The sequence below is a fragment of the Bos taurus genome, chromosome 22 (genome assembly GCF_002263795.3).
Source record: "Bos taurus isolate L1 Dominette 01449 registration number 42190680 breed Hereford chromosome 22, ARS-UCD2.0, whole genome shotgun sequence".
Classification (NCBI taxonomy): Eukaryota; Metazoa; Chordata; class Mammalia; order Artiodactyla; family Bovidae; genus Bos; species Bos taurus.
The window spans coordinates 39,790,114-39,802,802 of record NC_037349.1 but is presented as its reverse complement, the minus strand read 5'-3'; the positions used below and the strand labels follow the sequence as shown (position 1 = coordinate 39,802,802).

Here is a 12,689-nt window from a genome sequence, read left to right as displayed (position 1 = left end):
AGGGTTGTCTTCTCATTTTGTTTACGGTTTCCTTTACTGTACAAAAGCTTTAAAGTTTAATTAGGCCCCATTTGATTATTTTTGTTTTTAATTTCTCTAGGAGGTGGGTCAAAAAATATTTTGCTGCGATTTATGTCAAAGGGTATCCTGCCTATGTTTTCCTGTAGGAGGTTTATACATAGTGTTTTACATTCAGGTATTTGATCCATTTTGAGTTTATTTTTGTGTTTGGTGTTAGGGAGTGTTCTAATTTCATTCTTTTACATGCAGCTGTCTAGTTTTCCCAGCACCACTTATTAAAGACGCTGTCTTTTCTTTATTGTCCTGTTGGTTTTAAATAGGTAAGATGTTACATTGTTAGGGGGCCATGTGGCTGGGACTGGAATGCAGCTTCTAGCTGAGACATACTTCTAAACAACTCAAGTCATAAAATGAAAGCAAGAAACTGAAATCTGTCAATAATGTGAATGAGTTTCGAAGAGGATCCTGAGCTCCAGAAGAGAACCCCTAACATCTTGATTTCAGCCTAGGGAGACCTGGAACAGAGGCACCCAGTTACGCTGTGGCCCAGCTTCCGATCTACAGAGCTGTGAGATAATAAACGGATACTAGATTGTTTTAAGCCACCAAATTTGGGAATACTTTATTACCCAAACCAGCACCTTCTCTCTGCAGCCTCATTTTCACATGGGGTAGATAAGCACTCCCAGGGCTGTTCACACCTTTGTTGGCGCTCACAGGCTCCTTCACACCAATCGTCCTGGAGCACTGTGTGTTGCAGCCCCTATCATCACCTGGGGGAGGGGGTTGTAATCAGCAGGGGAGAGTACTGTCAGGTCCACTGCCTGTCATTTTGTGCCGCTAACACTTGATAGAGTATCTGGTGTGTATGAACTGTTCTGTAGTCGGTTGTAGAATGAATGAAAAGGCTTCTCATGTGGTATGCCTGTAACATTCTATTTTATTATGGAAACTAATGGGGCCTGGGTTGTGGGCTGGTGCTTCCAAGAGCACTTTCTGGTATACTTCAGCCTAGGGCCACCACAGTCATCAGCCCTCACCTAATTAAATGTTAATTTGATTGTGGGCCTTCTATATTGTAAGGGTAGTGGTAATTCACTCTCCAAACCCATGGGAGGTTTTCCCTACTCCGAAGTCATTTCTCCTCATCCCACATTTCAGTGTCTTCTCAAACTATCATTTCTTTGCCTTTTCACATCTATGGAGGCAGACAGACCTGAATATCTTAGCTTTGCTTCTCACTAGCTGGGGATCCCAAGAAGTCAATGGTGACCCACTCCAGTACTCTTGCCTGGAAAAGCCCATGGACAGAGGGGCCTGTTTTTTAGGCTGCAGTCCCTGGGGTGGCTAACAGTCAGACACGACTGAGCGACTTCACTTTCACTTTTCACTGTCATGCACTGGAGAAGGAAATGGCAACCCACTCCAGTGTTCTTGCCTGGAGAATCCCAGGGACGCGGGAGCCTGGTGGGCTGCCGTCTATGGGGTCGCACAGAATCGGACACTTGGCCGCAGCAGCAGCAGCAGCTGGGGAATCTGTTATTTTACTCCCCTGTCAAGGTTCCTTGTGTACAATGGGGAGAATAATTCTTACTGCGGTAAGAACTGTTGTAGGGTTGTGAGGGAGTGAATCCTTACTTTGGAAGGTCCACACAGGTCATAGGCCTCCTCTTTTTGTTCATGGCTGTGTCCCCAGTGGCCTCTTCCCTTCCTCAATAATTGCTCGATGAATTTATAGAATGAACAATTTAAAAAATTTAGCACAGTACTTGGTAGATGGTAAGCATTCCACAACGGGCAGTTTTTATTATGTTATTTTGCAGAGGAAAGTCACTTGGGTATGTCTATTCAGGTGTTCTGTCCTGATTCAAATTCCAGAGATTTCCCCATTTTATCACTCAGTTTTTAACGAGCTAGTCAGGCACGCAGGGGTCCTATGCACCTCTCTGAAAGCTCCTACTGACCAATGGACATCCCTTAAATACAACACTCCCAAGAAAACTGACCCCCTCCGAGCATTTATGGGGGAGTCGGATTCGAACAAAACCAGGAAGGACCAAATGCCAAAGCAAACAAACGACTCATTCTCCATCCTGGGGGAGAGTGTTCACCCCCGTTTTGCTAAAGATAGAGCGCGGGCCCTCCCCGGGAACTTCCTGGCTTTTATTAGTTCTTAATCCCAAATGCAACTTTTCAAACGTTTTTCTTCTGGAAGTGTGGGTGTGAAAGTGTTTCCCTAATAACATCTTGCGGGAGGCTCTCGAACATCTGTACATTTGAAAACCTAGCATCCGGTTGGGCTGTTTGGGTGGGTGGGGGACCTGCGGGGTGGGATGAAGCAGCAGGGGCAAGTTAAAAACAAGTCTAGATGGCGTTTAAACAGAGGCAGAAAAATTAGGCAAAAATTACAAATGGCTAATTACTTTGGCTCAGTTACACGTTTAATCAAAAGCCCGCCTCCCCCACTTTTAGCACCGGCGTTAAGAGGGGAAAATAGGGCGCTTAGACGGCTAAGCGATAAAGATCTTTCTCTCCACGAACTAAGGGACAAAACTCATTACAGATAAGCCCTGTCCTCCCATTTCCCTCGGACGCCTCTCCACGATTGCTAAAGAGGTTGCCGCTCCCCGCGTAGCTGCCGGGAAATCGGTCCAGCCCCGGGGCGCAGCTTTCACCCAGCCAGGGGTAAGAGGCGCACTTCCTGCGTCCTCCCCGCCACCAGGCTGGAGTGCGGGAACCTTCCCTCCTCCCGTGGAGCGGCGAGTTGGGAAATCTCGGCCACTGATCAGCCGTGCCGTGGGGAAAGGGGGCGTGGGACTCGAAAGGGCTGAATCTTGCAAGCCTAGGATCGGTATTCCTCCCCTCCCCCACCCCTCCCCAGCCGGGAACAAGGCCAATGGAAGCCCGAAAAGGAAAAAAAAAAAAAATTAAATCGCAAAGCGGAGCCGGAGTGCAAAGGCCGCTCGGCTTTGTTTCCTGGCGGGGGAATTCGTCGGTCTGGGGGCGCGAGCAGGGCGCGCCCCGCCGTGGCGCTGCCAGGGCGAAGAAACCCACCATGAAACCTTGCCGCCCTATAAACGCAGCCGGCCGCCCCTTCCTCTCCTCAAACCCGAGCCGGGGTGCCCCCGAGTCTCGCCATCCGCGAGCAACGCAGACGGGGGGCGGGGGGGAGACCGAGCCAAGCCCGCTCAAAGAGTGGCGTCTTTAAGAGCTCGAAAGACGGGAAACAGGCAAAGACTAGCCGTCCCGCGAAAGCAGTCGCCCTCCTCCCTCTTTCCGAGACCCGACCAGAGCGGGTCCCCAGTCCCGAAACTGCCCTGGCCGGCTCAGCAGCGCGCGGGAAGAACCTAGTTGTGGGACGCCCGAGGCGGGAGCCCCGCGGTGCAGCTTTAAGAGCTCGAGGCGCGCGCACCCGCGACCGGCAGCCCGGCTGCGCGTCCCCGCGGTCGCCGCGCGCCCACTGCTCGCGCGCCGCCACCGCCGCCGCGCGTCCCCTGCTCGCTCGCTCGCCGGCTTTAAAGTCTCTGCCAGGATCCATGCTCACATGTTACTTCCTGTATGGAGGCATGGCTAGTTTCCAGCCCCGCGCTCCCAGATCCTCCCCAGCTCGCGCCAGAGCCACAACTTTCAGGAGCATGGACTGAAGGCGCCCTCGCCCCTGCGCCCCTCTGAGATCCTTTGTGTTTTCCTCGGTTTCCTCCGGCTGTTCTATTTTGGGGGCTCTTCGCTCTCCCCCCGCCTCTACCCTCCCCTTCCCCGCTTGCAAACATGCCTCCTTCCTTCCCGGGGCCCTGGAAGGAGCTGCCTGCCTGAAGCCCGGAGACGCCGCGCCGCGCTCAGCCCCGCCGCCGCCCGCCGGCTCTCGGGCTCCGCTGCCGACTCAAGTTGGGGATCTTCGGCTACTCGCCGCCGCCGCCGGCGGTCTCTGCCTGCCCGGGGCTCCGGGCATCGCCGCCGCCCGCCGACTCCTCGCCCTACCCGCTCGACTCGCTCCTTTTTGAACATAAAGCAGCCCTTCTCCGCCGAGGATCGTCCCCAGCGTGGCTCCGCGTTCTCGGCCACTTTTTGAGATTTTCCGGGGGGCGCTCGGCGGCTTCCCAGATTCCAGAGGGGGACTCGGGCCGCCGAGCGCGGGGGCCCCGTAAAGCAGGCGAGCAGGCGAAGAGCCGGGGCTTAGCGGAGGCTCACACCGAGGCAAGAACTTATTCAACAAGTTTACCCCCCCTGCCTTCCTCTTTTCGATGTGCGTTTTCGGACATGCGGAGGTTACTGGAACCGTGTTGGTGGATTTTGTTCCTGAAAATCACCAGTTCCGTGCTCCATTATGTCGTGTGCTTCCCCGGTGAGTGCTGACCGCCGAGGGGACGCGGCCCTGGCCAGCGCGAGGGGGAAGCGGAGTTGCCGCCGGGGCATGGAGCTCAGGCGCCCGTCCCGGGGACCCCGGAGAGGGTTAAGTGGGGGTCGAGCACCCGGGGAGGAGAGAAGGATCCGCTCCGCTGACTCTGGCGGCGTAATTTAGGGAGGCTTTTGGTTGGGGAGGGTGGAAGCAAAGAGCTGGCCGGGGAGAGGAACGGGAGCCGCAGGGGTCTATTTCTCGCTCGGCTTTGGGGGCCTGGGGGAGCCGGAGTCGGGAGAAGACTCGTTCCGCTGCTCCGCCGCTGTGCAGGAGAGCTAGAGCTCTGAGGCTGTTGGGGACAGTGGGGCCATGGGGAGGATGCCTCTGTGGGTTTGTGGGGGATGCCTCTGTGCGTTTGTGGGGGCCCTGGGTGCGTTCCCCGCTCAGGCGAGGATTGAAGGAGCTCAGAAGGGGGGATTGGATTTGTTGCTCCGCGACTCTTTCGAGGGGCTGATGTTCGTGGAGTGGAAGCTCGAGGCTGGCCGTGGAGGATTGGGGATGTCGGGAGCAACCTGCGTTTGGGTCTCGGGGGTCAGGGACGACCTCAGCTTGGGGCTGGGGCGCGGGCTGCGCTTCGGTGCCGGCGCGAGAGAACCTTCCTGGCTCGGGGACCTGGGCGCGGTGGGAGAGCAGGGAGCAGGAGGTTTAGGGAGATCCATGACTCCCCCATCCCGGGCCCGCGGCCCCCTTTGCTTGGCTGGGCTGCTCGGGTAGGGGAGTGGAGGGGGTGGGGGGGCGGGTCGGCGGCTGTGTTGCTGTTCACTCCCGGGCGGATTTTTTTCTGTCTCGAGCCCTGCCTCGCGCCCTGCCTACCTGCGTCTTTGCCTTTTTGCAGGCTGTTAGCAGCTGGCGGACCCACACCCGCACCCTTCTGGTCGGGTTAAGACAGTAACACTGTTGACCACTGACGAAGATAATAAATCACCACACGCAGGGTGTGCGGCTCGGCGATCCTCCACTTCCAGCCCTCCATCGGCCGACCCTCCTTCTTCTTTCTGCTAGGGGAGGGCAGAGGCCAGCTGCCTCCCTCTTCCCTCTTGCAGCCCCCTTTATGCCGGGCTGCAGCCCCGAGCTCTGAATCTGTCCGACCCCCTCCCCTGGTGGAGGCCACGTCCCCTCTCCTAGTCGGGGAAAGGGTGGGAAGAAGGGTACCATTCATTTTAAATCTTGCTCTCCTAAGGACAGGGAATCCCCCGTTTTTCTGCCTTTTCATCCACCAGCTCCTGGATATTCGGAGGTGGGGGTTATCCAGAAAAAAGGAACGTGCTCTCCCTGGTCACAGCCGCCTGTCCCCTGGTGGCCCGAGCGCAGATTTTGGTGCAACGGGTCCCCCAGCTGCGTCGTGCGCCCTGGAGCAGGGTGCTGGCGCTCTTGCTTGCTCTTGGGGATTGGCAGCGAGGGTCCCCTTTGCAGGCAAGTGGGTGCCTCGAGGGACAGAGAGGCAAAGCATGGTCTTTTCTTCGGCACCCCGCTTTTCCCTCTGCGCATCCTCCTGTCCCTGGAACCGCACAGAACTCCTGCCACAGTCCTGAATCCCAGCTCGGATGCAGAGCCAGGACATGTATCCACACTCGACCCGAGGCCTGGGTTTGTCCACCAGGCTCCTGCCTCCACCGGGGGCTGGAGGCGGTTTTGACATTTACTCCTAAACACTCCCTCTACCACTCCTCATTATTTGTGTTAACCACCTGCCCCTTCTAGACTCTTCTTTGCCGTGGACTTGCCGGCAGAGTGAGCTCAGGCACACACACATTGGGGTTTAGCTTTGTAAGGGTCACGCTTAAATGGGGGCAGTGGGAAGCATCCAGAGAGCAGTCTAGCAGCCTTGCGAAGTACAAGGAATTTCTGATTCCACTTCTGGCGTTCACTTTACACTCGGGCGTACAGTCAGTGGGCCAGCCGGGATTTTTCTTTTTCCTGATGTCTGAGGAAGCCTAAAATCCAAAATGGGACCGCCAGTGATGCCGCCTGTTTCGAGCTGGGACAGTTTTCATCTTCCACATTTCCTATGCCTAACCTCTCTGCGAGGTAAACAAAGAGCCCATTCCGTAGTCCGGGAGCCAAAGGGTCTAAAAGGGAAAGGGCAGCGGTGCCCGGGGAAGGAGGGTTGTGGTTTGGAAGAGTGCCGCCGGAGAGGGTGCAGCGGCAGGCTTTGCAACCAAAGTTAAAATGTCAGAGCCGGAGACGTCGGCTTTGGGTTTTCCGAAAGTGCCGCGACGCCGCTGGACCTCAGGGGGCGCCCCCGAGCCACTTGTCAGGCTCCCGCCACCTCCGCCCGTCGGACTCGGCTGCCTCGGTGCGGTTGGGGCCGCGGTGGGAATGGGGCTGGGGCGCTCGGCTGGCAGCTGCAAATGCGCCCGGGAGCGGAGACGCGGTTTCAGCTCCATCCTGGTGCTCCTGGGGGGCTGTAAACCGCCCAGGAGCGGTGGGGACCTGAGTTCGCTTTGGGACGCCCCCCTCAAACCTGGAAAGTATTTGTCTGGTTGGTACCAGGGATAAAGATGCTTCTGGTTTGAGTTAGGGTCCTCCTTGTGACATCTTAACCAAAATCCCTTGTTATTTTGTGTTCCCTCTCAGAATCGCGCCAACTTCTCTGATAACATTTTGTTCTCAGCTCCTGTTCAGGATACAGGGTAGCTGTAATTTGAAAAGGTTTTGGAAGCATCGTCCTGGCGTGAATTTTTCTCCAGAAGATGGGAAACAGTGGCTTTTAGTCTCTCAACGGTGTGGCAGCTGTGGGATCCACATCACCATTAGTGTTTCAAGTGATGTTTTCCACTTTGCAGAGCATAAGCGTTATCTACATGATGTAGTGCATAGTATCTTGTTTTCTGACATCTTAAAAAAAATACTATATGGAAAATTTTATGAAAATGGAGAAACTTAAGGGGCCCTTGAGAATCCTGTCCAGCTCTAACAATTACAACTCAATTTTTGCTCTTCCATTACCCACCTCCCCAATACCCCATTATTTCAAATCTTATCCATAGTTCATTTAGGCATTTGGTATATATCTCTAATCATTGGGAATTTGTTCATCTTACAGCATATATATTGTTACTTGAAAGGGTTAACATTTTGTGTATTTTATATTCTTCAGCTTTCAAAAGAAACTTACAAAAAATTTCCTTTAAGGTGATTTCTCTTTCCACCCTCTGAGAGAAATCCTTCTCTATGATTCTGGTATGTTTTGTAGGATAATTACATCTAGGAGGCTGATATTGGAAAGGTTTTAGATGGATAAGCTCTGCTGTGTACCTTGGAGGTGTCAGAATCGGAGGACCTGTGATTGATGTCTCTAGAGTCTCCCTCTGAGCTGGCTCTTGGTATATTTGCATCTACATGCTTTGGTCCTGGTGGCCATCCTTCATGGCCGTATTAGAAACTTGCATATGTAATATAAGTCAGCAGTCTTACTCTTGAGGGATGGAGTGAGAAGTCACACACCTCTAACTCCTTTTCCAAAGTGTCTTGTTTGAAAATGAAGGGTCTTTGTCCAGTCTTGAAACTGGATCCCTTTGATGCAGTGATGGAATAAACTCTTTTGTTTCCTTCTAAACAGAGTTCGTGTCACAGAGTTGATGAAGTTAGAATATTAGTACAAATAGACATGACAGAAAGAAGTAGGGAAGTTGCTCTTGGTGGAGGCAGAAGGGTTATTTGGAAGGCTGGCTGAAATGAGAAAAAGGACTAACCAATTGTGAAGCTCTGGGCAACTCCCCTTAATTGTGGACCCATTTTCACAGAGTAAAAGATAATGTTGTTTACATGAGGCAGTACAGGGAATGCTGATGATTTAACACAGCAAAATAAAACAAAAACCCTTTCTGATTTCATCTTTCTATTTCTATTCTGAAAAACTCCCAAGTTTATGTGGTATAATCAGTTACATATCAGTGCACTAATTGAAATGAAGCTTCTCGCCTCTCATGAAAGAGCATTTAGATGCCCCAGAGCAATTGCTATTAGGGATCTCCTCCTACTTCCTTACCCTTCCTCCTCATTTTCCTAGAAACTTCTTGACCAAAAGGACAATCTGGACACATCAGCCAGACCTAGGGTGAAGAAAGAAATTAAGTGTTGCTGGTGCTTTGTTGCTTTTCCTATTTTCTTTTATGGTAAAATTAAAAAAGAAAACCTGAATACATAAGCAGTGTCATTTCTAAGCAGGATAAAGTGGTAATAGGGGTGTGCTTTCTGAGTTGCAAAACTGAAAAAAATTGTGATTAACACTTTAATCCTAGGGTATATCTTTCATAGAGTCACATTTCAAAAATCAGTTTATGGTAGAAATTCACAGCATCTGAAGTTATCTCAGAAGTGCTTGATCTCCCTCCCCTCCCCTCCCAATAAGCTCTTGCTATGCTTTGGTTATAGATTGAACATTATTAGGTGATGGGTGGTAATGACTTGAAACTTCGTTTTTGATTGTGTAGAGAATAAAAGGCCTATGTATCCACCAATATAAAGAAAGCCAAGAAAATGTGCCCTGCCTCCACTTTCAGTTTGCCCTCTGAGAATGATTTAGGCAAAGCTGGTAACTACTCAGGGAGGGCCTCGGGAAAGTGAGACTGTTCTTCTGAGAAGAGCCTGCCCCCAACAGGCAGTGAGAGCTGCTTGTGGAATTCTGCGGCTGTTGCAGAACCAGAAGGAGGCATTGGAACCAGAATGAGGTTGCCTGGGCACACATTAGGCCCTCAGTAAGTAATCCCAGAGGATTAAATGATCTGATACCTTTGTTTGCCTGAGAAATGGGAGTGATTCTCTTGCTTGTGTAAGATCTAGGCCCAGAACTATGGCAGTGTTCTGTGCCCTCAGAAGATCAGATGCACATGTGAAAGAAAGTTATCTGTTACAGACTGTGCTTTGACTCTTGTATTTTTTAGTTTCCATTGAGGTGAGCACACATCCTTGTACTCCACCATCTTGAACCACTCTTAATTTATGTGCAGTTGTAACCTAAAAATCACTTGAAAAATGATGTATATTTTAAATACCCTGTTTATTTCTCCCTGCTTTTTTCCCTACAATTCCTTTTTGTTTAAAATTTTCAAGACCAAGGATTTGTTTATGTCTTAAAAAAAAAAAGAAAAAAGGTCTGAAGGTAATGTAGGTGGATTTCATTTTCTAAAGTCTGTGATGACCGAAATATGTAACAGGTAAATTTGTGGTTTTTCTCCTTTGATGAGAAGGGCAGTGAGGTTTATCAATGATGGATGTGCAAGATTGCTTGAGGTAGCTAGAGGGCTCCGTGTGCAAGTTTCCTCCTGTAAGGACACCTCTAATCGGAAAGGCCATTTCCTTGGTATCATTCATAGCAAAATGTTTGGTGTTTTGACAGAAAAAAAAAAAAAATCTATGTTAGTTGGCTTGTCGGGCCTATGCAGGCTCAAAATTTCTTAGGACTTGATACGACTACTTTAAAAAACATTGTGAAAAGTGTTTTGAGGGCTGGTTAGGGGAGTGCCAGTCAGCTCACCAGGTTCTAGATGTGCCTGATTTCTCTTTTCGAAGCCCTCTTAACGGAATTGGGTAGTGTTCCTGTTGTACTGCCCACTCCAGTATTCTTGGGCTTCGCTTGTGGCTCAGCTGGTAAAGAATCCGCCTGCAATGTGGGAGACCTGGGTTCTATCCCTGGGTTGGGAAGATCCCCTGGCGAAGGGAAAGGCTACCCACTCCAGTATTCTGGCCTGGAGAATTCCATACACAGACTATGCAGTCCAAGGGATTGCAAAGAGTTAGACCCAACTGAGGGACTTTCACTTTACCTTTCATTTGCCTGCTGTACTTGGGGTGGACAATGGGAGACAACTTCTACACTGAAGGAGAATCACTGTGCTGTTCTATCTGCTCATGGAAAGGAGAAATCCCAGTTCATTTGCTTAGTTATGTCTGACTCTTTGCGAACCCATGGACTGCAGCATGCCAGGCTTCCCTGTCCATCACCCAACTCCCGGATCTTGCTCAAACTCATGTCCATCGAGTCGGTGATGCCATCCAACCATCTCATTCTCTGTCATCCCCTTCTCCTCCTGCCTTCAATTTTTCCCAGCATCAGGATCTTTTCCAATGAGTTGGCCTGTCATATCAGGTGCTTAGAGTATTGGAGCTTCAACTTCAGCATCAGTCTTTCCAATGACTATTCAGGACTGATTTCCTTTAGGATGGACTGGTTGGATCTCCTTGCAGTCCAAGGGACTCTCAAGAGTCTTCTCCAACACCACAGGTCAAAAGCATCAATTGTTTGATGCTCAGCTTTCTTTATGGTTCGATTCTCACCTTTCTTTATGGTTCGATTCTCACATCCATACATGACTCCTGGAAAAACCATAGCTTTGACTAGATGGACCTTTGTCGGCAAAGTAATGTCTCTGCTTTTTAATATGCTGTCTAGGTTGGTCATAACTTTTCTTCCAAGGAGCAGGCGTCTTTTAATTTCATGGCTGGAGTCACTATCTGCAGTGATTTTGGATCCCCCCAAATAAAGTCTGTCACTGTTTCCATGGTTTCCCCATCTATTGGCCATGAAGTGATGGGACCGGATGCCATGATCTTAGCTTTTTGAATGTTGTTAATACTGTTTCTTTCGTTTCTAAACCAGGTAGCTATGGAAAATTGTTTAAAATACATCAGAATATCATCTCAAGCCAGTTGGTCTCTGCCATTACTGGCTGTACTGCTTTACATGAGTCACTTAACCTCTCTGTACCTTGCTTTTTTCTTCTCTGCAAAATGGCATCGTGTGAGGACCCTGAATTCCAAGGTGTTCATGAGGCTTGGAATGAGCATGCTTGCCAAAGGACTTAGCTCTGTGCATGAACAGTAAGTGCTTAATAAAGTAACCATGTTTATTTTTTGTGTATCGAAGCCAGTTGAGTAGGAGTATAGATAAAGGAGAAAACTGAACCAAAAAAACACAACTGTATGTAAAAACAAAAACATTTTCAAAAAATTTATATAAACTTGCATGATAGGTTTTGTGCCTGGATTTGCTCTTGAGGGCAAGCTAGGCTGGCACAGGGACATTTCATGTATAATTAGTAAAATGGTTACGTTTTGAGGTTTAAAGAAATGAGACAGCCTCTGTGAAGTCTGAGATACCTCCTTACTCCCACCTCAAAGGTGGTCTGTTCTTTCCCTGCTTAAAGATGAGAAATGGTATCTGCAGGCTAAAAATGTACCATGTGAATCTTCCAGGTCCTTGTGGGGTGTTATGCATTGTAGAAAGTGTTGCTTGGTCTTGCACCCTGGAATGCCCATCCCCCCTTTTAAGGCCTCTGTGCTGTGTGGTATTTAAGGAGAATGGATCTACCTGTGACTGTCATTTCTGGATTTTAGTTGTGTGCCACTGCTGGAAAGCAAGCAGTATTTGGGTGTTGCTTTTACTTTGTACTTGAGTGACACTTGAACACATTCATGCCCTTGTCTCCATATCTTCATGGATTCAGACCTGCAGCGTATACAAGAGAGAAGCACGCACCGTGTGTGCAAAACTCCTGCCCTCCAATCAGGTTTTTTCAGACAAATCCACAGGATGGTTTTCTGACCAAACAACAGAATACAATTTAAAGTCCTCAACTTAGCTATTTCGGGGTTGCAGCAAAGTGACACAGTTGGCTGCTGAAATTTAGCAACTAAGAAAGAAGCAATAAAAGCATAGTTCATGGAATATGTAACACTTCCATGTAAGAAAATAGAACAACTGGTCTTATTTTTGGGTCTGTGATACTGTTTTCTTAACGAGGAGGAGGAAACAGGTTGCCAACTGATACTGCAGTGGGTATACTTTTGAGGAATCCATACGAGTTATTAGATGAATCCGAGAGGTATTTGATTTCTGACACCATTGCAGCCACATGAATTTCACAGCGTACTTAAATCAGATAAACTCATCAGTGTAGAATAATTTGGATAGGAGACATAGCTGTTAGCCATTTACCAAAAATAAAAGCATAATCCAGATTAATGAGGAAATGTCATTGACTTTCCAAGAGTCAAGTTAGTCACGAGTCATCAAAAGGATTTATTTTCAAAGCCATAGTTATTTATAACAAATGAGTTCTGTTCTTTTTCTTTTTTTAAATATCACTTTTCCTGAAGTGTTTTGATTCAGTGAGTGTGGAGGTTAAGAGCTGGCCATGGCCTTGGCTATGTCGCTGGTTAGCTAGCATGTCACTATGCCACTGGGCAAATTCCTCAACATCCTGTTGAAGTGGGGTTGGGTGGTAGTGGGGATCTGTGAGTCCCAGTTATACACACCTCTTATTCAGGA

At 49.4% G+C, this 12,689-nt stretch overlaps 1 protein-coding gene across 4 annotated transcripts in view; it reads left to right on the top strand.

The window, feature by feature from the left end:
* The first annotated feature begins 3,565 nt into the window (after positions 1-3,565).
* The window catches only part of PTPRG (protein tyrosine phosphatase receptor type G), a 774,504-nt gene continuing 765,380 nt past the window's right edge, over positions 3,566-12,689 (top strand). For 3 of the 4 annotated variants that reach the window (XM_024982945.2, XM_024982946.2, XM_024982944.2), the window contains exon 1: positions 3,615-4,363. In XM_024982945.2, coding sequence (XP_024838713.1) covers positions 4,279-4,363 — 85 coding nt within the window. In that variant the 5' untranslated portion in view covers positions 3,615-4,278. 4 annotated transcript variants of the gene reach the window in all.